This window comes from Mus caroli, unplaced genomic scaffold (genome assembly GCF_978045245.1).
Source record: "Mus caroli unplaced genomic scaffold, Mus_caroli_1 scaffold_8, whole genome shotgun sequence".
NCBI classification, from domain to species: domain Eukaryota; kingdom Metazoa; phylum Chordata; class Mammalia; order Rodentia; family Muridae; genus Mus; species Mus caroli.
The window spans coordinates 65,257,309-65,283,637 of record NW_028227263.1 but is presented as its reverse complement, the minus strand read 5'-3'; the positions used below and the strand labels follow the sequence as shown (position 1 = coordinate 65,283,637).

At 49.5% G+C, this 26,329-nt stretch overlaps 1 protein-coding gene across 1 annotated transcript in view; it reads right to left on the bottom strand.

Moving 5' to 3' along the window:
- Positions 1-366: 366 nt before the first annotated feature.
- The window catches only part of Ap3b2 (adaptor related protein complex 3 subunit beta 2), a 33,919-nt gene continuing 7,956 nt past the window's right edge, over positions 367-26,329 (bottom strand). Inside the window, exons 2-26 of the mRNA XM_021166724.2 lie at positions 25,347-25,422; positions 25,149-25,223; positions 24,727-24,822; positions 17,887-18,047; positions 17,568-17,634; positions 17,296-17,478; positions 16,927-17,210; positions 16,721-16,775; positions 16,259-16,330; positions 13,857-13,919; positions 13,387-13,519; positions 12,936-13,045; positions 11,783-11,959; positions 7,398-7,584; positions 6,145-6,263; positions 5,635-5,743; positions 5,118-5,235; positions 4,608-4,785; positions 4,420-4,480; positions 4,062-4,168; positions 3,650-3,878; positions 3,207-3,291; positions 2,870-2,967; positions 886-1,024; positions 367-759 (exon numbers count right to left, since the gene is read on the bottom strand). Of these exons, the coding sequence (XP_021022383.1) occupies positions 609-759; positions 886-1,024; positions 2,870-2,967; positions 3,207-3,291; positions 3,650-3,878; positions 4,062-4,168; positions 4,420-4,480; positions 4,608-4,785; positions 5,118-5,235; positions 5,635-5,743; positions 6,145-6,263; positions 7,398-7,584; positions 11,783-11,959; positions 12,936-13,045; positions 13,387-13,519; positions 13,857-13,919; positions 16,259-16,330; positions 16,721-16,775; positions 16,927-17,210; positions 17,296-17,478; positions 17,568-17,634; positions 17,887-18,047; positions 24,727-24,822; positions 25,149-25,223; positions 25,347-25,422 (3,133 nt within the window). The 3' untranslated portion in view covers positions 367-608. The remainder of the gene's footprint in view (positions 760-885; positions 1,025-2,869; positions 2,968-3,206; positions 3,292-3,649; positions 3,879-4,061; positions 4,169-4,419; positions 4,481-4,607; positions 4,786-5,117; positions 5,236-5,634; positions 5,744-6,144; positions 6,264-7,397; positions 7,585-11,782; positions 11,960-12,935; positions 13,046-13,386; positions 13,520-13,856; positions 13,920-16,258; positions 16,331-16,720; positions 16,776-16,926; positions 17,211-17,295; positions 17,479-17,567; positions 17,635-17,886; positions 18,048-24,726; positions 24,823-25,148; positions 25,224-25,346; positions 25,423-26,329) is intronic.

Sequence of the window (26,329 nt, the reverse complement as noted above, 5' to 3'; positions counted from 1 at the left end):
AAAAAGACCAAGAATTAAAAAAAAAAAAAAGACAGATCATGTAGCTTTGGATTTCTTACATAGCTAAAGACAGTCTTGAACTTCTGATCCTCCTGCCACCACTTTGCAAGTGCTGGGATTCTAGGCCTGTGATATAACACCCAGCTGAAACTGAGGAGTTCTTCCAGGCCTACCTACCCATGCTTTCCTAGATGTTCCTGCTAGAGATACGTACACACTCCTGACATGAGGTGGTCATGTCAGGTTACAACCAGAGTCTCCCTGAGAGCCATGAACAGCTTCTTCTACAAGATCACAGGGTCAGTCACTCATAGTAGTTCTTCCCCTGACCCCTTAGAAGGAAAGGTGAGCCAGAATCTAGGGAGAAAGCATTTTATTGAGATTTGCTACATAAATACATACAGAAAGCTGAGGAAAGGGGTTGCTGAAGGAGCAGCTTCTGTCTTCCCCTAGGAAGTCACTAAGGAACCCATAGGAAACAGGTGGAAGGGAGACAGCACCAGCACTAGGTGGGTGATGAGAGGAAAATAGAGGCGAGGGGGAGAGATCTGTGAGCAGATGTCACGTGGAAGGCTAGGTGAAGATCAGTGGGTAACAGTGCTGAGGAATCACTGGGTCAGAGCCTGTATTACATCCTTCACCAGCATGGTGCCAATCACCATCTTCTCACTGTTGACAGTCAGCTGGGCGGCTCCAGCTGCCCGGGCATCCAGAGTCAGCAGGACCAGACTCCCACTAGTTAATGTCCTCCCTGCAAACCTAAGATGGGAACAGAGGAAGGGGTTGGGGGAAGAACTGCCAACGGTGACTGTAAAGGGCTCAGCCCTGGCGCCCTTCCTTAAAGCCAGACCCCAGCAGAACCCATCTCTGTCCCTCTACCAGTACCTGTACTCATCAGATGTCCCACATGGGACACGACCTAGGTTGGCGGTGGCAGTCACTTTCTGCACCACCATGTGATCACTCCGACAGGTGTCTGGCAATGTAAGCTTCTCTGTGATCTCATTCATGCCTGTCAGCTTTCCTGCGGGCAGAGATCACGATGAGGGCAGAGGCTGTGGTGGACACAGGCTAGCACCTGCATCAACTAGCTGAACATTCCCCGCAAGTTCTCCAAGGCTCTGCAGGTCACAATTACCCTACTTAGCCTCTGAAGGTTCCCCACTCCTCTCTCACTTCAGAGAGCTGACACACTGCCCCTGTTTCACTCACACCTTCCACTCCTAGGAACATCATCTTGCCACTGTCCATCACTCTGGACATGCTCAGTCTATCCATTTCGGGGCGCTCCTTTCCGGAAAGGAGAATGTTCTTCACATTGGTGCCCTGCTTCCTCCCTGTTCATGGCCAGGGTCCTCCAAAGAGGACTCCAAGGTCTCCCTCAAGCCACCTCAACTGTCCCTTCTCTCCAGATCTTGGATGTCTTTGGTCATCGCAGCCGTGTGTGTCCTTAGCTCCTTTCTGCCTTGGCATCTTTCCACTCCCTCCCTCCCCCTTCCTCCTAGAGAAGGCAGGCTTTCCTTAAGGTTCGAACCTTGTTTCTTATCCCCTCACCCCCGCACCACCACTGCCTCTCTCTGTCAGGGTGATGTCACCACACTCACAGCTTCCATTTCCACCTCTATGCTTGTGACTCCAGCCTTCAGGTGTTTGCTAATCATAGATCCATATATTCAGTCACATCCTAACACCTCCCCAAGTGCACCTCAAACCAGCCTTTCCCCAAAACTAACCAGGCTCTTCTCCTGCCTGCCTTGTTCTTTCTTCTAGATTCAGGGTTTGACACATTTTAGAATATAAGCCAAATTTAACCCACTACCCAAATGGCTTACAACTGGTTTTGTTTTGTTTTGGTTTTGGTTTTGTTGTTGTTTTTAAGCATTGGATGAAAATTCAAGAAAACAATGAGCAATTCTTAAAACTTGAAACTTAAATAAAATTGTAATTTCCTATACTTATCATTAAAATGTTATTGGAACATAGCCACACTTATTCATTTAAATATTCTCTGTGGCTGTCTCACCTGACAATAGCAAAGCTACGTAATTACAGCAGAGACCACATGACCCTCAGATCCTTACACATTTACTTTATGACCCACCACAGTAAACATTCACCGGCATGCTCTAGGTGAAAGGCCACTGCTCATCTCCATACCAAGCCAGGGATTTTAAAGCCAGACTATCACCCGCCTCCTCCCCCTCTCAGGGCTACTATTTGTAGCTTCCCCCTGCCAATCACTCACTCCCATTCCAGTCCTTCATGCCTCTTTCCATGGCTCTGATCCCGCCTCCACCTCTCATCAGCTCTACTGCAATGGCCTTATAACTATCTATACTAGTTACCCCACACCCAGAGACGTTAAGGCCAAGGACTTTGTAAAGCCATGCATCTCTTCCCCTGGGGTAGGGCTAGGCCTCACCTTTCTAAGTTTTTCACTTTTAACTGTTGAGTGTTACCAGGCTGCTCTTTCCTAAGCAGGGGACAGACTTTCTTCATCTTCCCTGACTCCTCCACTGCCAGAAAATGAGAGCTAGTATCTTCCCCCACACCCAGTAACTTCTGGGACCCCTTACTGCTCCTAGGAACTAGGACAAACACACCACTTCTAGTTTTGTTCTTAGTGCTCCCCAGTGATAGGGACTCCCATGTCCTAAACAAAATTGCCCCCAACACTTTTCACCACACCTCTGCACACACTGTTTTCCCTGTATCCCCAACTGGAATGTGGGCCTGGACTGTGTGCACACTTTCCCAATCTTCACCACATGCCCCAGTCTTTGTGACTACAGGGCAAAGGCTCCTCCCACATGTTGCAGCACTGCAGGATAGTGCTGGGGTCCTCCAGTCTACCACAGGGAGCACTCACCCTGTTCCTTCTTGAACTCATTCTCACTCATAAATACAGGGGCCATCAGCTCCCCGACAGGTGGCTGAATGGAGACATAGAACTGTCGGGTTTGGGTGCTGGGAAGAGCAGAAGGAAACAGGAGCAGAAATGAGGCCAGCATCCACCCCCTCATTCCCATCTTATCTTGAAGCAGGGCACAGAGGCAGAAGAGTGAGGTAAGACCCAGAGCTGGGAATGGCAGCCAGACCCATAGAATTCCATGTGGCCCACCTACCTCCCTCTCCAGCTCTGGTTCTCTCAGACCCTGCCTCTCTCCACCACACCTTCTCACTACTAACATGTGCTGGGTACATACCACAGCTGGAAGTTGGCTGCCTGGGTTGAGTCGCAGAAGTTAATGCCCATCACAGTAGTGGTGGATTCTCCAGGTGCCAGGGACTCTGAGTGATGTAAGGAGAGCAATGAAAAGACAGGAAAAGCCACCATTGTCCTGGAGCCCAGCATGGCCCCAGTCTCCCTCCTGTACCAGAGCACATCAGCCTTCCGTGGATTCCAGGGTTTTGGGGACGGTGGAGTCTCTCACCCACTCTCAAATGTGCTCAGAGACCTCCTGCCCTAATAGGAACTTGCTTTTTTCCTAGTCCATCTTGTCTAGCATGGTGTTGAATCATATTAGATGCCACCTCTGTTTCCTTATAGCAAGGCCCCTGGTTTGATCCCAAGAGGGTATCAGCAACTACAGATAGACTGAATCTGCCCAGGGTCCTCCTCTTCTACCCTGCCCAAGGCCCCCTGTACCGATTTCAGGGAATTCTTGAATGCTGATGCCAGCAGGCAGCTTGGGAGTGCCCACATGCAGCCCCTTGATGGGAGTCTCCGAGTTGTTGGAGAAGTAGATATGCAGAGACACCATGTGGGGATCCCCAGAGAAAGGTTGGCGGCTGAAGGCATAGTCCACAGACAGCCCCTCTCCAGCTACCCGGTGCAGCAGCTCCTGCCTCCCAATGCTGGACACTGGACTCAGCAGCTAGAGAGGAAGATGAGGGGCATGCAGAGAAAAGGCAAAGGATAGTGAGGCCCATCCTTGTCTTACCTAGGCCCATCCTGAAAACCTGGGACCTAAAGGTATCCCAATCATCACACCCCAGCTCCTCCCACACAGAACCACACCACAGAATACAGCACAGAGCCGAGTCCCTCCCCCGCTCACCGAAGGCACCAGAGAGGAGTCTGTGAGTGTCAGCCCTTCCAGGTCAGCGGCCAGACTGGTAGACACAACCATGGGAGGAGACACAGGCTGGACACTAGGAGGGGTGACTGGGAGGGGAGAGGAAGGAAGGAAGATGACTAATAAGGAAGAGGGAACTGAACTTGGCTTGAATTGAGAGGAGCCCAGGACTCAAGGAGCGAAATTCAGCACCGTGGACAGCGAGACACGTAGCCCTCTGGAAACTAGGTAGACCCAGGACAGACTCCCCAGATCTCAGGAACCTGCCCTGGTACTCCCAGAGTGCCTCTTAAGCCATACTGGGCTCCCTTCCCCCATGCCTTCTACCACCCAGACTCACAATCCTCTAGGTCCAGCAGGGAAATCTCCTTGGCTGCAGGGGCGCTCTTGCTGCTGGGAGGCTGAAAGGGAAAAAATGGACAGAGGTATGAGGAAGAGGAGCACTGTGGCTTTCTCTGTGGTGGTGGGAGACAATCTGTTCTGAATGGAAGGAAGATGTCCAACCGTAGGGTAGGAAGATGCTCTTACCGTTTTCTTCCTCCAGGAGGCAGGTTCCACCTCCTCCTCCGACTCTGACGTCACCTCAGACTCCGAGCTGCTGCTGGAGTCACTGCCTTCCTCTGATGATGAGCCTTCTCTGTGTCCCTCTGATGCCTTCTTCTTCTTTGTCTTCTTCTTCTTCTCACCTTCCTCCTCACTCTGTTCACTAGAGGAGAATGGAAACATACAGGAGGCTATGGTCTGGTTTGGACCCTGTTTCATAGAACAGAGGAAGCCCTGAAAAATGGAGGAGGGAGTGGAGACCTTGGGCCAACCAAGTCTGCTTCCAAACGAGCTTCCTATCCCAACCCCAGAAGAGCTTTTACACTGGCCGGTGCCATCTCAGGCCCCAGAACCCTGGTGACCTCTTTCTGTCGCTCTCATGAGGTCTTTAAGATCCCCTAGACTCTGGCAGTCAGGCAGAGCAGCCATCACAGGAGATGACCCAGTGGGTGTGCAAGCCCCCAGCACCAGAATAGACCCGAACCTCCCCCTTACCTCTCGCTGCCTCCGCCTCTCTCCTCATCCTCGTCTTCATTGTCCGACTCACTGCTAGACTCCCCGGAGCCACTCCCACTGCTGCTCTTACTCTCTGACTCACTCTCAGATTCAGGCTCTACAGAGGAAATGTGTCAGGCCTCCTCACTGCATGTGAAGCCCCACTCCCCCCCAACACACACACTAGGAAGGGCCTTTCCACTTCCTCTGTAGGTCTTTCTGGGTTCATGGGAGTTGTTTGGGTTCCCAGCTCCAGACTCAGAACCAAAGCTTCCATTTCATTTGACCTGTCCCAAAGCTAGATGCCAACTGAGACTTCAAAAAACTATGGAAGGACCCACCCAAGTGTTACTTGCACAGTACACACATATAGGGATGGACAGCTGGCTTCACACAGGCTGTGACCCATCCACAAGTGCATGCCCTTGGTCACTGACCATATAAACATACATGTAGAGTATGCTCAGTCACTCAGGCATGCACATAGGCAGGACTGCAGCTCTACCCCTCTGCTCACCGCTGTCTGCAGACTCAGTGGGGCCAGACTCCCCCTCGGAGTCAGAATAGAAAGGCTTTTCCTTCTCCTTCCTCTTCTCCCGATTTGAGCATTTGGTCCATTCAGGTACCTGAAGATGTCATAAGTACAGGTCCTTTCCTCACGGTTGGAGGATGTGGGGGAGGGATGTTCATGGCCTTTGTACCTATTGCTATATCCCTTCTTGGTGCTCCACTTAGGTGTGAGCCCAGAAGGGAAGAATGGAGAGGTACAGTCCATAGGGAGAGGAGTAGATGGTTCATAGCCATGACAGCACCCAGTCATGGAAAAAAGGATCTGGGCACAGCACACAGGGAGGGAGAGAGGATAGTACACAGCACACAGAGGGGACCTCAGTGTATTCGCCCAGCAGGCCCACGTGGGTCTCAATAAGGGAGAGGTCTTCTTCCTGTGTATGGGGAAGGCATCAGGAGAACTGGGGCAGCAACATGCACACACGCACATACACAGGAACACAGCAAAGCTTCTGACCTCCACATTGCGCACAGATGGATCTGGGGCTTCCTCTGGCCAGTCAGGGAGCTCCTGGTAGCCTGTAGCCTTTGCATTGAGCAGGTGTGACAGTGAGCCCAGCTGGAAATGGTCACGATCTGAAGACAGGCTTGTAAGTTAGGCTAGCAGTGGCAGTGAAAGAGGCAGGGGTATTTGTTTCCTGGATAAAACTGGGTACTAATTCTAGCGGGATTCCCTGGCTAGGCAAGGGCAAGTGATGGATACATCCCCTGGTGACTCCTGTGCACCCTGGCAACACATGTAGACCTACGTGCTGTGAGGAAGACAGAGGAAAGGACAGAGGACAGACTGCAGAATGGGAACAAGGTGTTAAAGAGAGGAAACTCCAGAGCCAGAGTTGTCATTGGCCTGGCTGCTCAGGTCTCTATGAGGAGACCACAGTGTGAATGTGGCTCCTCTCCTGGGCACAGCCAGGTTAGAAAGAAGTCTTACACGGGACAAGGTGAAGAAGCTGGCTGAGCTAGCCAAGGGCAGGGAGAGAGGTCTGGTGGACTTCCAGATTCATAGAGACAGATAAGCAGTCAGAAATAGAGTGGGAGAGAGTCAGGGTCACAGTGGAGAAATGATATAGGATGGAAACCAGAGCCACGAATGAGGATGGCTTCAAGGCTGCCCTGCATCCTGGGACAGTTACATTACTGCCTACTTCAACCCTTGAGACCTAGGGGAGGAAGGAAAATGCAGAGGTACCAGGAAAGCAAGATTCTGTTCAGGAAGGCCCTGGGTAGGCCCTGGCTTCGTTTCCTAGAGCTAACGAGGTGACTGAAACAACCTTCCATCACAGGCCACAACTGTGAGCAGAGGGAGCCTGGCTGGGGCTGGCTTCAAGTGACTGCCCATAGTGCTGGCGACTGTATCCTCAGGATTGCTAGACACGTGTCCCTTCCTTATGCATGTTATCATACTACCTGCCTTCCTAGGTCCTTGGTATCTAACATCTTGGTATAGAACCCCAAGTCCAGAGCCTGCTCAGGGGGGAGGTGGAAGAGATATCTAAGAAATGGAGAGGAAGCAAAAGCCCCACGTGACAAGAAGAGCAGACCCAGCCATGACTGTGGTGGACACTGCAGGAGCAGACATCAGACCAGTTCAGTCACAGAAGCTTGGTGCCTGCCTAAAGCCCAGCCGTGGTTGAAGGCCTGGACCCTGGGCCCTACGCATGGCCACTTCCTCCCTCTCTTCCCAGAGGTTACCCCAATTCCCACTCCCACCTTTGAAGGATGACTCCAAGATAGGGGCTGGCTTAGGGGCCAGGAAGAGTTTCTTGGCATGGCGGCTGAGGGCACCACCCTGCTCTGAGGGAACAATGAGCTGCCGGGTGAAGCGGGCTCGATCCCGGATATCATAGTTCTGGTCGTACTTGGCCAGACTCAGCACATACTGGGTCAAGAGCTTGGTCTGCAAGAAAAGAAAAGGTGGCTCAGCAGACAACAGAGGGTGGGGAACCCAGGAGACCTGGAACGGGCTTTGTTCAGCCAACACAACCGAGGAGAGATCCTTCCCTTTACTAGTCAACTTTCCTCCCCGCCTGCCATGTTTCCAGCTTCTCCATTTCAGCCTTCTGGCTCTGACTTCTGCCCCCAACTACCACAACTGCCCTGGGCCAGCAAATGAGGTTGCCCTCTTCTCCCTGTAGGTCCTGGATTCCATTCTTCCTCTAATTTCTGGTCCCTACTGATTCTGACACTATGCTGTGTTTGTGGTTCCCAGGCTCCACCATCCCCAGAGAATCAAGACAATAAAGGAGGGAGTAAAACAAGGGGCTCAACCCACAGAGCCGATCCTGAGCAGCCTTGGGGATCTCAGAGATGCCAGTCTGTCCCCTAGAAGATTCTGACAAGGAGCAAACAATGTAGCTCTGCCTCTGAGGCTTACTGAGCTCCTATGGAGTCCACAGTCTACAGTGGAGGCAGCTATAGCTGAGGACCAAAATACTGTCCTCAAATAGTGTCCCAATCTTGGCTTAGTCCAAGCTGCCTTCACATGATGACAGTGCTGGCTGCCATCATTTATATAGGATTTTCTAGAGTACTGTGCCAGGTGTGCCCCACTCTCCTGTTGTCTCTGTAACTCTAAATGCACAGAGATAGAGAATCAGAAAGTGGCTTTTTCAAGGTTGAGGGGCCCATAGGTACTGTACCCAGGCCTGGATTAGAGGCCCACCTGTCCCCTCCCTGTCAGTGCCTATGCCTTTAACCCAGATCTCTGTGTCTCCTGTGACAAAGATCAAAACCATCAAATAGCACCAGGCACCAGCTAACACCAGAGAACCTACAGGCACCAGCAAGACAGAGCCTGGGAATGACTAGGTTCTGAAGATTTGTGATGGTAAAATATGACATCCAGCCAACCATGACTAGAGTGCGTACCCTGCTGACCATCAAGCAGATATCTGAGAGGGGGTGAGATTTCCAGGCGTTGGCCCAGAATCAGAGCTGCTGTTGTGGCAGAACTGCCCCATATCACTTTACGGACCCCTATGGCTCCACTCTCATCTACACTATGTCCTCCATGGACTCTGATGCCAAACATTCAGCTCAGTCCCTACTTACGACTTCAGCCCCAGATTCTCCTAATACAACAGACTTAGAAGAAACATGGGATGCCACTGCGATGGACTCCACCACTGGCCTGCCTTTCCCGTCTGACCATCTGACCAGCAGATATTGTCGACATGTTATGAAGATGGAGCAGCGGATTCATTCCCTCCCCTTCTGGTTTAGGACAGCATCTTCTTTCACAGGCTTCACAGGTGGCTGATAACAGACTATCTTCTTCCCTTGCCTTATCCTAGAGAAATCACTTAAGGATTGGATCCATCTGTTCACAGTCCTAATTCCGTGTCAACAATTAAGACAAGAGCCTGGTCCAGGTGCTGACATACTGCAAGACTGTTTGTAATGATCCATCATCCTTGCTTCCTCTAAAGAGCCATTGTTCACATTTACAAAGTCCAAACTGTGTCACAGAACCCCGCTTCACCTAGGCACAATGTACTAATATTCACACACACACACACACACACACACACACACACTAGTTAATTAGAGGTTGTTCAAAAGAACCCATGAGTCACGTCAGTATACCAAGAACTCTATTGACAAAGAGGGTCCGGCTGCCAGGGAAGAACATGATGGGACACTCTCAATAACCTGTGTCAACATTCGTGCTAACTGCCACCCAAGCTGACTATTCAAGAAAAGCTAAAGTACATACTCTGAGTAACCTACATAAATTCTATAATCCAGGCTTTGCAGCCCACCCCTGCTGGTGTTTGTGCTTGGTGTAATTTGCCCTTGGTGTGAGCAAGGCTTGTGACTTTGGAATGTAGCAAAGATAATGAGCACAGAGACTTGTCCTGCTGGTTTGAAGGCTCTAGAGACATTGTCCCTTGTGGCTTAGAAAAAATAAGTGGCCACACTGGGAGGCTCACACGGAAGGAACTAAAGACAGTCTCTAAAAATTGAGAGTGGTCTCTCATTGACAGTCAGTAAGGAGTCAGGACCTTGGCTAAAATCACAGGCAATGCTGACTGTAGGTGAGCTGGGAAGTGAAGCTGTCCTCAACAAAGCCACCAGGTGAAAACCCAACCTTGGCCCATCCTTCAAGGACAGACAGCCTTGCATAGGACCAAACTGTCAGACCAGGTTCCTGGCCCATTAAAAAATTTCAAAGAAAAGCTGGGTGGCACTGGTGCACATTTTTAATCCCAGCACTCGGAAGGCAGAGGCAAGAGGAACTCTGGAAGTTTGAGGCCAGCCTGGTCCTCAGAGAAAGAGAAACCCTGTCTCAAAAAACAAAACCACAAACAAACACAAAGAAAGTAGGTGTGTTATCTTAAGCCACCAAGTTGACAGTAATTCATTATGAAGCTATGGAAAACCTAAGGTATTAAAATGTGACATCACCTATTATTAAATGTGCCTGTACCTAAGGCTCAGAGAGCATCTAGAAGAGAGGGTGGACGAATGAATGAATGCATACATGCACAAGTAGTTGGCAGTGATGTCTAGTCACAGCCCCCAATACTTGGTGGTCCTGCCTCCTTAGTTTGAGTCCCTGGAGCTAACACTACCCACTCTGAAGCAAAGTAGCCAATAAAGAAGCCAGTTGTTACCACCCACCATGACAGTGACAACTGTAGTGCAGGCAGGCCCACCCAAGCTTACGAAGAACACAGTGGCCTTAGAACCATGGTAACTGTAGACATGCCAGACTCCTCACTACCTGAGCACCGATCATGCAGCTCTCTGGTTTGTTTTCTTTGGATGTTCGGAACTGAACCCAGTAAATCAGAGCTTTAGGCGTGTTAAGCATGTGCTCCATCACTGAACTACACCCTCAGCCCTGCATCATTTTCCCAAGTGCTCCTCCAACCTGCTCCTCCCTCCTTTCAAACAATACGGCACACAAACATTTGCTTCCCAGTGTCACTGGCTGTCTGCAGGCTGCTCCTCCACACCAAGACTCAGACTCACTTCATTGCCACTATGTGTCCTTCCTGCCCTCCCATCTGACTCCTGACAAGAGTCCTGGCACCTGGTGGCCCAGCCTATTCCAACTCAAGTCCCTGTACTCATGCCAGGGACCATGAATCAAAGGAACTCGTAGTAAAGACCAAGAGCTGTGACCCTAAGACTACCACAAGACAGCAACAAGCCCCTTTTAGGGTATAGAAGAGTCTCCGGTGACAGCTTAACTTTAGATTATAGCCTAATCCATTCATCCAGATATTTTCCTTTAAAGTATCTGCAAACTTTTCCTGTAAAGGGACAGAGAGTTTTAGGGTGTGTAGAGTAGGAACATTGTTTCAAGTAGTCAGCTCTGCCACTACAGCATGTAATACTGTACTGTGTGATACTGTGTAAACACCAGCGGGTAATACATAAATGAATGTGCTCCAACTAAAATCTTTGTCAAAAAACAAGCAACAGGCCAGGTTCGGCCTATGGACTGCAGTTTAGCAATCTCAGTGTTGCTGAACTTACCTGTTGTTTGGAATCTCCAGCTCCTTAAAAAGTTCGGCCCGCTATGCCTTACTAGAATTCACTGGCACTATCTCAGGGAACACTGGATGCCCACAGGCTCTAAGCACCACTCTACTCCAACTTACTTGAACCATATCCTTGGCAATAGTATCTCTCATAATCTTTTACCTTTGAAAAGGGTCACCAACAGCACCCAGGCTGCAACACAGCCTTGACCCTCAACCCTGGCATAGACAGCCCAGACATCAGCAGACTTTGGGGAAGATGCAGAGTCCATGCCCCCTGTGATACATGTTCTCCCATCAATGCCCATCACTTAGCTCAATCAGCATGAGCACTTCGCAATCCATGTTCCAGACATGACAGATAAGCACTCTCTAACTTCAAGACATGAACACTCACAGCCTCACGGGGGATTCTTCAATGGTGACCCCAACCAGAGTCTCAAGTACACCTATGGACACTGAGGTGGCAATGGCTACTTGGGAAGACTAGCTACCTATCTTGATACATCTTTTCAGACCTATTGGGGAAAGCCAAAAGAATGCTGCCCAGGGCGCCTCTTGGGGGTCCAGAGGAAGCTGGTGGGGATGTCTCTCACTCCTTACCTGCTTTGAGTTGGTCAGGTACAGCTTGGCTGCCAGGTTGATGACCTGCAGCTTCACGATGTCCTCCTCTGCTGTGAAGGACTTGGCCATTTTTCTCAGGACATCAGGTGCGATCTTGGGGACATGCTCACAGTACTCTCCAATGAGCCAGAGGATACTGGCTCGTGCCATGGGCACCTGTGCATACAGACAGGCATTAGGACTAGAGGAAACATGTTGATGGGGGGGGGGTGAACTGCCAAGGAAATGGCAGCTTGTGCTGGCCTACTGTCTTATAGGTGCCTGAGGATGGAGGCAGAGGGGTAGAACAGATTATAAGGTGGGCTTTTTACATGCAGCACCCCCTCCTCCACATGGTTTCATTAGCATGAACAGAGCTGCCAAGTCCTAATGAGCCATGGTTTTCTAAATGTATTGCTGTACTGCCATGTCAGTCTGCCTGAATCTCCAGGAATGGCATTAGGGATATTTCAACCCAGCAACACAACAGAAACACAAAGATGAATCAGTCAGCCATCCTTAGTCAGAGCTTCAGCGGAAAATAAAGAGTTCTGGTAAAGGCTAAAGAGCTCTGTGAGGGAGCCCGTGGGGATAGCTTGAACACGGTCACAGTCTAATCTTTCTCCTTCTTCTACCTGAAGAACATGCAGGGCCCATTTGGAGGTTGATCTGGGTGAAGCTAAAGCATTTGATTACAGGTTCCTAAAGTCATGGGGACGGGGCTAGAAAGATGGCTCAGAAAGTAAGAGCACTTGCTGATCTTGCAGATGACCCAAGGTCAGTTCCTAGCACCAACGTTAGGCTGTTTACAACTGCATAGAACTCTAGAACCAGGAAATCTGAAACCACTGGCCTCTACAAGAGCACATACACCAGAACACACACACACACAAATACGCACACACAAATTTAAAGTAAAATGAATATTTAACATTTGGTTGGGTATTGGTAGTGTATTCCTTTAATCCTAGCACTTGGGAGGCAGAGGCAGACAGATCTCTGTGAGTTCAAGACCAGCCTGGTCTACAGAGTGAGTTCCAGGACAGCCAGGGCTACACAGAGAAACCCTGTCTTAAAACAAACACAGCAAAAACAGAAAAAGAAACCATGGGGATAATGTTGGGGTGGGAAAACACCCGAGTTGTTCCCTCACCTGGATGTTGTCTGTGAGCTTTGCCAAGTGTTTGATGATCTCGCCATGCTGCGCTGGCTGCATTTGCAGTAGCTTCTTAATGACCACCACTGACTCTGCAACCACAAGCTCTAGGGAATGGGAATGAGAACACAAGCCCCAGGACAGTCAGATGGCCACACCCAGATGGAGAGGCACACCTGCAGTGCGCTGTCCATCCTCTTCCCCACAGTCAGATGGCCACACCCAGGTGGAGAGGTGCACCTGTAGTGTGCTGGCCATCCTCTTCCTCAGCCCCCTGCAGTTCTCAAACAGCTCAGTTACAGCAATACCTGCACACTAACTGAAGCAGATAGCCAACAGACACACATTGTACCTAGACACACAAGGGGGTAACCATTGGCCAGCTGGGTCAGACATGCAGGCACACAGACACCATCAAGGACGGACACTTCTCCAGGCAAACACTGACCGTCACGGTTGGACAGAAGCTGCACCAAGCCATTGAGACAGGTGTCACGGACTCGGCCTATGTTCGTTGCACATCGTCCAATGGCCTGGATCGTGGCTGCCACAAAGTCTTTGTCCATGCTGCGAATGTAGGTCTGTGGAACATCATGACACAGTAACATCTAGTGAGTAGTAACCTCACAGTCAAGGGCTTCAAGTAGACTAAAGCTGTAACACCCCCAAACCTCCGTATGATAACTCATCATGCCAGAGATTAAGTCTTGGGGGACTATGATGTCTCCAAACCACATCCAGGGATTTCTCAGCCTAAAGTCAGCAGAAGACTCTGAAAGGGGGAATCTAAGGAAACATTTCTCCAGCTTTGGGCTATTGCAGAAAATGAGACCCATCAGGGCAATTCTCTCTGAGCACAGGGATCTTCAGGACACCTTGCCTGGGGCCTGGGGGCTAGAGGTTAGCCCATTGCCGTACCTGGAATTCCCGGAGAACAGTGGGGATGTTAGTCTCATTGGCCAGGTTGGTCAGCACTTCCAGCTGCAAAGAGGCAGAGAGGCAGAAAGTGGCCAGTGTGACCCACGGGTTTTCTGGGATTTTATTACAAACAGACTAGAAAGCAATACTCAGGGCAGCTCTGCACATGCTTAGAATGACGAGGAAACGCTAGATCATGATCCTTCTTCAAAAACACAAGAAGTTCAATTTGCCTCCTCCTCAATGAAGTCCCTGACAAAGTACAGGCAAAGAACGGTCATGCTGCCTCCTACCTCCACAGAAAACACTTCCTTTGAGGACACAAACCAAGGATGATCTATCCATTCTCCCTGCCTCAGAGCATTTGCAAATGTTCTTCCTTTTGTATGGAACAGTTCTTCCCACTTCTGACCTTGCATTTACTTAGGTAACACACATTCATTTACCAGGTCTCAGCTTGGACTCCATCTTCTCAAGGAACACTTCCTCGATCCAAATGAAGGTGGACCTATGCTAATTTAAATTTCTAATTTTTTTCTGAGTATTGTTTTGTCTAAGCACCCTGTACACACAGTGCCTGCAGATGTCAGAAGAGGGCATTGGATTCCCTGGAATTGGAGGTACAGGTGGTCATGAGCCCTCATGTGGGTTCTAAGAATGGAACCTTCCTCCTCTGGCAGAACAGCCAATGCTCTTAGCAGCTGAGATACCTCTCTAGCCCTGATGCCACCTATTTATATTTCTCTGCACTCTTCAATTTTGACATATTGCATAGATGGATTTTCTCCATTTATCTTGTGGTTAGCTGTTTAATGTGCTTTTTGCCTCCCAACACGACTATAAGCTCAATAAGAGCAGGCTCTCTGGCCCATTTCCTTCACCTTGAGTTGCTATATCAACACCTACTTATTGTTGCTGTTTTGTTTTGAGACAAGTGTTTCAAGTAGACCAAATTGGCCTTGAACTCTATATATGGCCAAGAATAATCTTGAATTCCTGATCCTTCTGCTTCCACCACCTGAGTGACAGGATGACAGGCATGTGCTACATCATCCTGTTTATGGGGTGCTGGGGATCAAACCCAAGCCCTTGTGCACACTAAGCAAGGGCTCTCTCCAGACCCCCTGGGTCCCTAGATCCAGTATCAGAAGTAGTAGTAAACACACTAATGAGTGAGGAAAGTTAGTCACTGTCCAATGACATTGCCCAATAATAAAGCATTAGAATGGGAAAGGGAAGAAGGCACAGAATCCCAACGCTTTGCCTGTTGGTGTATGTGTTGCAGAAAGTCTGAAGGGGCAGGTACATGAGAGACAGAACTGCAGTTTGATGACTTCACACTAGTAACATCACTTCCTGGAGTCTACAATTAAAATATAAAACGCAAGTGATACAGGCTTTGGGGGTGATTATGAAAATTAGGTTATTCTGGGAAGTGTCTGCTACATACCACGCAGTTGTGTAACCGTTTTTCCTCCAAGATTGAAACATTCTATCCCGCTGGAAGCTCAAGAGCAGGAAGGAAAACAACTCACAACAGCATCAAGAAGTCCCTGAAACTGACCAGATTCTCTAGGCCCCTCCCTGCCAGAGGAAGCAGACTAAGAGAGGCTGAGCTGCCAAGAGGCTGAGGAGCCAACTAAGCTGCAAAGTCAACCCTCAGCCAAGCCAAGCTGCACAGAGTCTGAGACCAGACAGCTGCCTGGGGAAGCAGCTGCCTGCAAGAGCTTTAGACCAGAGTCACCTGCAAAGCACACTCTGCAACCTGCTGAGCTCCTGCAGGCTGTGCTGTGGGCTCCAAGATCCCAGCTTTTGTGAGCTGTCACCCATGCTGGCTGGGGTCGCCTTGGTGATGCGGCTGTCTTTGAATCATTTCTGTTCCTGTAAGTAACCCCTCACCCATAGTCTTGTAAGCAACCCCATCCCCACCCCCAAAATCTTATTGGTTCACCCAAGTTGGACTTGGGTGATATCTGTCCTTTGGTCTGTCACGGGCCCCCTAACTGCAGTATGTTGGTACCAGGACCTCCGAAACCTGTGACATCACATAGGCGACAATACAACCTACACACCTGTTGCCAAGACAATGGCCACCATATTCCCAGAATCCATTGGGTTTACCTCCCATCTTTACCTGTGACCACGTCACAATCTACATATATAAGAGAAACGCCTCTCTCTCTCTCTCTCCCCCTCCCTTTTCTTTCCACTGCCACCTTGCCCCTCTCTCTCCCAATAAACCTCACGTGGAACTGTTTGGTCTGGTGTAGTCCTGAAGCCACACGGCATTCAAGATCATAACAGGGTAGGCTTCACAAAGAGGCAGGCACCAATGTGTCCAGTATCAGTTAACCGGGCTGGTATTCAAGCAGGTTAGCTGGGATCAGAGGCCGTGCACTCACCTTCAGGATCTTGATCTGGGTAGGATCCGTGGACCTAATGTAGAAACTCTTCAGGTAGGGTTCAAACATACCCTGGCAAGAGAGAGAGAGAGATAGTATTCCTGGGGATCCCACCACAGTCCTAGATCTACCTCTTCCAGAGACACCTGCCCCTCCCACCATAGACCCCATGACCCGACCCTTCCATCTCAACGCTGTCATCCTTGCCTCAATTTCCCCACCCATCTCATATCTGACTTACTCTTTCTCATTGGCGTCCCCACCCCCCACCCCCACAATGGCCCCTTCAGGATCTAGATCCGGCTCCTGGTTGGCATTTGGGGTCTTGAAAAAACCTATACCCTGCACACAGGGTAATTGTAATTCCCCATCTTTCCCTGCAACCCTGTGCGTCCCACCCGAGTTCCCAACAGCTCCCAAACAGCCCACAGTAGCTAGAGCAGGCCTTGAATGCACGCTCACCCTGCGCTTGATGGACATGGTGGCCACGTTCTGGAGCACTACGTACTGCACCTCACTGTGGAAAGGATAGGTTAGAGGTTTCTGAACCCCTCGGTTGGGGCCAGGGGCGGTGGGTTGTGGAAGACAGGTTAGCCAAAGAGCTGGGAGGAAGGAACTGATGGGAGAAAAGTGGGACCTGGCTGCAGTGGGGGCGGGGCTCTCTGTACCTGTGGCTGCGCAGCAGGCGTACCAGCGCCTTGGCGATGACGCCCACCTCTGCCTTGGGCGCCAGGTGAAAGTAAAGCTGCGCCACCGCCATGACCACCGCGGCGCTGCGGCTCTGCAGCAGGGGCTTGGTGTTCCGCAGCAGCAGCCGGTGATCTGGGTCCATTACATAGGGCTTCCTAGCCGGCAGCGCCGCAGTGGCCGCCTCCTCTGATCCAGGGCCTTTGGCCTCGTCCTCCTCGGAGCCATAGAAGGCCTTCTCGGGATTCTCCTCCAGCAAGGACTCCTGAAAGAGATACAGCTGTGTGTATGGACATCTTCCCTGGGTGACCTCCCGCCCCTCCGCAGGAAGGTTGGGAACCTCGGCTCACATTCTGCGTAGGGCTCAGGAATTGCGTTCGCGCATAACGCGTGAGCATGCTGATAATCACCACCTGGCCCCACTCCTCCACATCAATGAGCAGGTTGCAGAGCTTCCGGTAGTTTTTGTGAATCAGGTCGATACGTTCCGGACAGACCTCTTCAAAGGCCATCACTACACTGCCTGCCACCAGCTGGAGAAGCAAGGCAAGAGGATGTAAATGGGAAGGGCAGAGGATTTGAACCTTTCCCACCGCTCGTCCTGTCTTCTCATAATACCCACCGTGGTCTTGTCTGCCAAAAGCTTCTCAATGACTTCTATCAGCTGGTCCTTCTGATCGGAGTCCAAACTGAGGGAGAAACAATCGCTGGGAATGTGGCCCTTCCTGTCCCCAGGCTCCCCAACAGCTGCCCCAGCCTGGCTCACACACACGCACACTCATCAAGAGATGTGAGCCCCCATTTTGGCCTGTATTTGTCAGATCCCTAAACTATCTTATTCCAGACGAGAAGCAGCCTGCAAACCCGTAGTAAGGTCAGGGGTGGGGCTGGGAGTTTAGGTACCCCGGCCCTGGAAGACAAAGGGCAAAGCTGGGGCACACCTGTAGAGTTTGGGGATGGCATGAGCAGCTGTTTTCCGAACGTAGGGTGACATGTCCGAGGCAGCTTCCTTGATGGCTAGCATCATGATGGGCACTATGATGGGCACACGGATGCTAGAGAGAACCCGGAGCGCGCTGGCACGGATCAGCTGGTTGGGATCCTACAGGCAGAAGTGGAGACAGAGGCCCGAGAAGGCATTATGTTCCCTAATAGGAAGATCTCACGCTTTGGGGAATCACTATTCCTGGCTCCTACCACCAGGAGTTGCTTCCCTACCTCCTGGCAAGGGCTAGCTTGTGTCTGGTACCTTGGTGTCCTGAATAGTTTCCTCTGAGATTGAAACACTCCATCCTGCAGGAACGTTCCATAGCTTCAAGAAGTCCCTGAAACTGACCAGATTCTCTAGGCCCCTCCCTGCCAGAGGAAGCCGACTAAGAGAGGCTGAGCTGCCAAGAAGCAGAAGAGCCAACTAAGCTGCAAAGTCAACCCTCAGCCAAGCCAAGCTGCACAGAGTCTGAGACCAGACAGCTGCCTGGGGGAAGCAGCTGCCTGCAAGAGCTTTAGACCAGAGTCACCTGCAAAGCACACTCTGCAACCTGCTCAGCTGCCTGCAGGCTGTGCTGTGGGCTCCAAGATCCCAGCTTTTGTGAGCTGTCACCCATGCTGGCTGGGGTGGCCTTGGTGATGCGGCTGTCTTTGAGTCATTTCTGTTCCTGTAGGTAACCCCAATAAAACTTATTGGTTCTCCAGGTTAGACTCAGATGGTAGCCACACTTTGGTCTGTCATGGGCTCCCTATCTGGGGTGAGTAGATGTGTGTGTTGTGTCTCAGCAGGGACAGTGTTGTTAAACACGTGGGGCCACCACCTCTTGGCTCTGGCTGCCAAAACGTGGTGCCAAAACCAGTGTGTCAAGAAGCAGCTTTGTTTCAGAAAGTGTAGAAAACTGCAGAACGTCCATAGCTCCTCAAAGACTTTCTTAGGAGCCAGCATCTGTCTATACCTCCAGATCCTGCCAGAAAATGCAGGCTGCTCTCTTCCAGAGTTCACCATTCCACACCCCTCCCCCAGTAGCCTATCAAAAGTTGCCCTTCTCTGATATTTAAAACCCACATCGTGTGGGCTTCTCCTGTTCAGACGGCATCCCATACATGCCTGAGAACAGCATGTATCCGCTTGCTCAGATCTCAGAGCTTAGCACTATCTTCCTACCGTCGTTATAGACCAACGAGTCTCGACTGCTTTCCCGGGGGTCACATATCAGATCTCCTGCATGTCGGGTATTTACATTATGATTCGGAACAGTGGCAAAATTACACTTATGAAGTAACCACGAAAACAGTTTTATGTTTGGGGGTCACCACACGAGGTCACGGATTTGGAAGGCTGAGAACCATTTCGGTAACCAGCTCCTAACCCTGCAGAATGGTAGACACGTGTGCTGGAGCACTACAGGAAGGCAGCTGTGACCCTGAGTTCTCAACTGAACAAAGAGACCCGCAAAGTCAGGGGTGAACCATGGTAATCGCTGGCAAAATTCTGAAATTGATTTTTAATGGTTTAACAGCACTTATTTGAAAAAACAAGAGCCTGTAGTTTCTTCAACAAATTGTATGACATCAACCACTAAAACTTGGTCTGGTTTGTTTTACCATTTTTTTTTTTTTAATTTTGGAAATGATCACAGGGACAAAAACATCTGCTTTCACTTGGGGAGAGGTAATTAGGCTGGCAGATGTTATCACTGTGGCTTTTGATTCCAGCAAGGCATTCTGGGAGTCTTTCCTAATAGTTCCTGCATTGCCCCTCTTGATACACAGGCCTTTGATATCATCACCTTAGCATGTTAGGAGCAGAGTGGGGATCTTTTTGTAGAGAAAGTCTCTTGTGTTCTGTATGGATGCAACACCTGTCAATCCAAGTTGATTGGCCTGTAGCTGAGGCAGGAAATAGAAGGTGGAACATCCAATAGGCAGTAAGGATTCTGGGCTAGAGCCAGGCTTAGGATGACTGGGCCCCAGATATAGAGGAAGACAGTCAGGTAAACAGGCACATGGCAGAACTTAGAATAATGGGATTATTAAATTATAAACCAGTTGGGGAATAAGTCTAGCTATATGGCCTAGGTATTTGTAAATATATTTGAGTCTCAGAGTCATTATTTTCAGGAGCTTGGGACTGGGAGGAAAAACACACACTTACAGAAAATTCCATACTGCATATTTTATCTGTGTATCCTCATAGCCCTTTACACATGAAAGGTATTTTTAAATTTTCTTCTCCTTGCTTTTTAGGATCTTCCAAAGTAAGATAGAAAAAAAGATACTGGCTGACTATAGAGTTCCATGAGACCACAACTTAATTTATCAACAAAACTGATGGCCTGGAGACACCATAGGCCACACACTGCAAGCCGATGCCATGCTCCAAATAACCGCTCACTGTTTGGGACGGAGACACAAAGTAAGGGACAAAACTGAAATTCAAAGCCTTGGACTGGATGTGGGGCGTGCAGTCCCTTTTCCTAAAGAAGGGGAGGCGTGGCTGAATGTTTGAAGCCACCCTGCGCAACTTAGTAAAGCTGTGCCCCCAAATAAAAAATAAATAAAAAGGGCCAAGGATGAGCCAGATATGACTTGTACATCTTTAGCCTCAGCACTAGGAAGACCGAAGGAGAATTGTGAGTTACGGCATTGTACGACATGGCAAGTGGGGGCCGCTGAGGAGGGCGGGGGGGGGGGGTGGTCTGCGTGTGAGGGGGGCTGAGGAAGGAGCCCAGAAGCAAGGGTGAGGGCCTGGTTCAAACTCCAGCACTGAGGAGGATCTGTATTAGTGATGCCAGAAAACTAATTAACTAACACAGTGTTTCACCGGAGATCCCAGGGGCCACCCACTGAGACAGCATGGACAGAAGTCCAGATTATCTGTTTGTCAGCCACAGGGCTGAAAGAAAAGTAGATAAAAAGAAAAAAAAAAACAGAAACAAGGCTTCAGGTTAGCTGATAAAAGGAGAACCTGAGAATACCCAATGCGCCTGAAAACTCAGGCCATTTACAAAACAATGCTTCATTGTTTAGGAATGCATAACCAATCAGCAAAGAGAAAACACGGGAGCCAGCAGGATGATTCAGGGGCTAAAGCTCTCTAAATCTGATTCTCCTGAACTTGATTCCTGGGGCCCACAGGATGGAAGGAGCCCTGACCACCACACACGCTTGCACACACCAAAGTAAAGAAATATAATTAAAAAAAAATAGGTATATACATATGAAAAGCAAGGGAGATAGACAAGAGACAAACCAAATTTTAAAAATTATAGTACAGAAGCTTCAATATAATGTAATGAGTGGTTAGGATACAAATGCAGCCAGGGGTGGTGGCACACGCCTTTAATCCCAGCACTCGGGAGGCAGAGGCAGGCGGGTCTCTGAGTTCGAGGCCAGCCTGGTCTACAGAATGAGTTCCATTACAGCCAAGACTACACAGAGAAAGCCTGTCTTGAAAAAAAGGACAAGGGGTATGCCTTATGGCTTTCTGAAGGAGTGTGGTCCCTGCCACTGGAGATGTATCAGATATGTTCAACAACAAAAGCTGTTAAGCCACGGACCTCAGGACCAATCTATTAGCTGCTTATTTATTAGAATATGACTATGCCCATTTCTTTAACACAAAATCTAGCAATTGCATGTTTGAGACACTATAGCATACAAGACCTAAATAATATTTGAACATTTTTGCATTTTGTTGACAACTGTTCTAGAGGGTTTGGGGAGTGTTTTTTGGTTTTTTTGGTTTTTCATTGAGTTGGGCCAATTGAGATTTCTTACAGGGGGTAAGGCACAGATTGCAAAAACTTCAAGAAAATGCAAAATATGTGCTGCAGTTTCAGAATAGATCTTACAACATAATGTAATCTTGACTCAAACAATTACCAATCTGAGATGGAGCCCATGGGGGTTTGTTTGGTTGGTTTTTTGTTTTGTTTTGTGGGTTTTTTTTGGTGTGTGTGTGTTTTTATGGTTTTTGGGTGGGTTGGTTTTTTTTTTTTTTTGGGGGGGGGGGGTTGAGACAAGGTTTCTCTGTATAGCCCTGGCTGTCCTGGAACTCACTTTGTAGACCAGGCTGGCCTCGAACTCAGAAATCCGCCTGCCTCTGCCTCCTGAGTGCTGGGATTAAAGGCCTGCACCACCACGCCCGGCTATGGTTTTGATTTGAAAGACCAGATTAGTATTTGTATGATATAAAGACACTCAAATCTATTGACGAATTAATGTATCTAAAAGTAACCTAAAAGCTCCCTACCCTTCCCTGAGAACAGACCCCAGCCCACCTTTCCTGCCAGCCCAGCTGATTCAACCAGCGCTAAAGCCCAGAGAGCAGCAGTCGCTTCTCAGCCTGCCCAGCAGCTACAGAAGTGTGGGACTCTGAAAAGGATGAGGTGTACCCCAAGAGCTACGCTCACAGAACTGAAAGTATAGAAAGAACAGGCAATAGAGATCATAATCAGAGCTTCAAAAAGATACAGGTGCCAATACGGAGGGAGAGAGGAGGCTGCCCGTACGCTCCGCAGGAGACGCTAAACAGGCAGCAAGCACCCAGTGGAGACTTGAGCATGAGTGCATGAATTCAACCCTAGGTCCAGTACGGGAGGAAGAGGGGGAAGGGGGGAAGAGAAGGAGGAAGAGGAGGGGAAGAGGGGGAGGCAAAAACAACCAACCAACCAACCAACCAGAGAAATAGTCACAGTTTACTGAGGGGGTTTTCAGCCCACTGCCTCCTTCTAAAGGACCTGAATCCCCACTGTCCCTCCATTAGGTGGTTTCAGTTTCTGTCTGGCTCAGATTTCAGTCTGCAGGAATAGATGAGTGTTTAAAGGGTGGTTGCTTTTTTTTTGTTTTTTTTTTGTTTTGTTTTGTTTTGTTTTGTTTTTTCTAATACTCTTGTGTGTCTGAGGCATGACAATGACCTCCTGTGCTAAAAAGCAGAAAGATCAATTCTTTCTAATTCTGGGATCACTAGCCATACAGAGCATATAGACAATGGGATTCCCAGAGTCAGTTGTGACAGGTGGTTCATTGACTTCTGCAGTGACCTTGGCAGCCAGCCTCCCAGGGGGAGACCATCCCCTGCATGAGAAACTGGCTCTCAGCAAAACTTCTGCCCTCCCTAGCAGGCTGAAGGTAAAAAAGGCTCTTCTAGTCACGGATGGCTTCAGGTACCAGGACCAGGAGACCAGGACCACAGCCCTGGATGAGACACCTCTAGCATCAATTCTTCCACAAGGGACTGGCATGTGCCTGGCATGTACCAGCAGACATGAGGACTGAGAATCTTTACGGTCTGGGACTCAGATGATTCATACTGGGGACAACCTGCTGTTAAAAAAGAAAGTCTCTACAAAACCTTAAGTTGAGATGTGATCCATACCCTGATTAGTAAGGCCACCTTTGACTCAGTGGAGTCTTTAAGATGTGACTGAGTCAGGAGGGCTCCAGATGAGTGGATTAATGGCCTGAGAGTGGCTGTCTCTTGTATTTGTCCCTCTCACTATGTCCAGCTTCCAGGGCTGTGGGAAAAATAAACTTATTCTTTACAAATTACCCAATTAAATGGTTTTATCCACAGAAAATGGATCAAGACAAAGCTTTATCATAGGCATCTCAGGAGGAATGGCATGGGCTCTGGGCACCCAGTACCTAGCTTAAGTTCTGGGCCTTTTGTTTTGTTTTGGTTGGTTGGGTGGTTGGTTGGTTGGGTTTGTTTGTTTGTTTGTTTGTTTTTGAGACTGGGTTTCAATGTATATCCTGGCTCTCCTGGAACTCTCTATGTAGACCAGGCTGGCCTCAAACTCAAAGAGATCTGCCTGCTTCAGCCTCCCAAGTGCTGGAGTTAAAGGAATGTGTCATTGTGAGACCCCGACTTAGAGCGTTTCTCCCTGGAAGGTAAAGCCCCTGAATGTTCCCCAAGCTTGTTTTCCCTGATCTTTAAAAATACAGCTAGAGGGCTGGTGAGATGGCTCAGTGGGTAAGAGCACCCGACTGCTCTTCTGAAGGTCCAGAGTTCAAATCCCAGCAACCACATGGTGGCTCACAACCATCCCTAATGAGACCTGACGCCCTCTTCTGGTGTGTCTGAAGACAGCTACAGTGTACTTACTTATAATAATAAATAAATCTTTAAAAAAAAAATACAGCTAGAAAGAAGCTCTTTGTTCTCTATAGCCAGCAAAAGATCTTTTTGTTTCTATACTGTACAACCGGAGATGCCTGCCTTCCTGTGCCAAGGACATGGAGATAGACGCTGGAGAGGAGGCTGCAGCTCACTCCCACCCCTCACCAGAAAGGAGCTGTAGCCAACTCTCCTCCCAACTCCTCCCAACTCTCCTCCCAACTCCTCCCAACTCTCCTCCCAACTCCTCTCAACTCCTCCTAATTCCTCAGCTAGCTGTTAAAAACCCCCTACTGTCACCACTCGGGGTCGAACTCCCCTGCCCTGCACGGTGGAGGGACTTCGTCCTCAGCTAGCTGATAATAAAACCTCTTGCAGTTTACATCAGGTGTGGTTTTCTCTCGGGACACTGGGGTGCTGGCCAGCTCATCCCGGGACTTGAGCGGAGGCCCAGCATCAGGGGCCTTACACCATCACCACCTGGCCTTTCACGTTCTTTGTAAGCCTGACTTCTACCTGTTGAGGCCTGATGATGGTCCTTCACTCTCCTCTGAGCCTGATCTTCCCAACTTCTGCAAGTAGGAGAGGTCTTCAGAGCCTACACAGTATTCATGGTTCCTGCCTGGCCCCACTCCCAGTCCAGTAAGGCCCAGACCCCATGCAGACCTCTGACCTTTAGGCCACGTTGGAAAGTAGAGATGGACAGTAGAGCGAGGTCTTGCTGCTCCTCGGCATATCGGACCAGGTACACGTAGACAAGCTTCTTCACCTAGGGAGAGCGGGGGGGGGGGGGGGGGTCTTGGCAGGTTCCCTAGCAGAGGATGGGATCTCCACCTCCCCGAATGCCATCACCACCTCTCCATGCAGCTCATGGGGTTAGGTTCTTCCAAAAGAAGACAGCAGCCTTGAGTGTGTCCCCCCCCCCCCACTCCTCAACCCCGATTCACATCCAGTTCAGGGACATAAGTGTCTTCTAGGTCAGGGACAGTTTGAATAGGTCAAGCCCCTAGGGTTGAATCCTTTCCTTCTTTGCCCTGGGCTCTGCTGAGTTTAGTCCTGGGTTGGAATTGGAGATTGTAGCTGGGTGGTGCTTACCTCTATGTTCTTACAGGCCACATTCTTCACCACTGCAGGGAACAGGTCCGAGGCATTCTTTCCCCGGGCGATCATCTGGGTGTTGGGTCAAACGGGGAAAGGAGGAGGAGGAGGAAGCACACTGATTAAGTCAAGGCCCTATATACACCCAGGGTCTCTGTGCTCGGACACCCAGAACCCATGGGAAGCCCCTCTTACTGCCACAATCCTCTTCATGGCCTCCAGCTTGAGGGAATCCTTGTTGGTGTCCAACATCTCTTTCAGGTCATCATGCCTGGGGGGAAGGGTACAGAAGGTCAGATGAGGAAAGGGGGAGGGGCATGGATCACCAGGGTCCAGGCAGGACTCAGACCAAGTCCAGCCTAGAGAGGAACCAGAGCCAGGGGGTAAGGGTGGGGAGTGGCAATGGGCAAACTGCAGATTAGGGTTTCAGGAGAAACATGTTGGCCAGTCACTATCCACTATTATGGATTGGATTGTGTTCCCCCAGCCAAAACAAACAAACAAACAAAAAAAAAAACGATATTGAAGTCCTAATCTCCCCACCACACACACACACACACACACACACAATGCCTTAACATTCTTGGAAACAGATTTGTCAAGGATGTGAGTGGGGCACAGCTCAGCTGGTAAAATGTTTGCCCCACAAGCATAAGGACTGGGGTTCAAGCTCCATCACCCACACAAAGGCGGCATGAGATGGAAAATGCCTGTAGTCCCGGCACTGGTAAGGTGAAGACAGAAAGGTCCTGGGGCTCACTGGCCAGTCAGCCTAGGCTAAAGTGTGAGCCCCAGGTCCCAGTGAAAGATGCTGTCTAAGAAAAATCAGGTGGATGACTCCTAAGGAATGGCACCCAAGGGTGACTCTGGGTTCCAAACACACACACACACACACACACACACACACACACACCTTTATATATAAAATTGTTTCTTGATATAATGGCATATATGCCCATAAACCCAGTATAAAGTGAACATATTAAGATGTGAACTGTAAGAAATTAAAATATATTTACTACACTTCAACTACCAAACATCACAGAGTAGCCTAGCCTGGCCTATCTTCAGTGTACACAGAAGTCTTGTATTAGCTGACTGATGGGCACAGCATCAAAATATCACACTGCACATTGCTAGCCTTGGAAAGGAACAAAACATTTTTTTCCATTTTTATG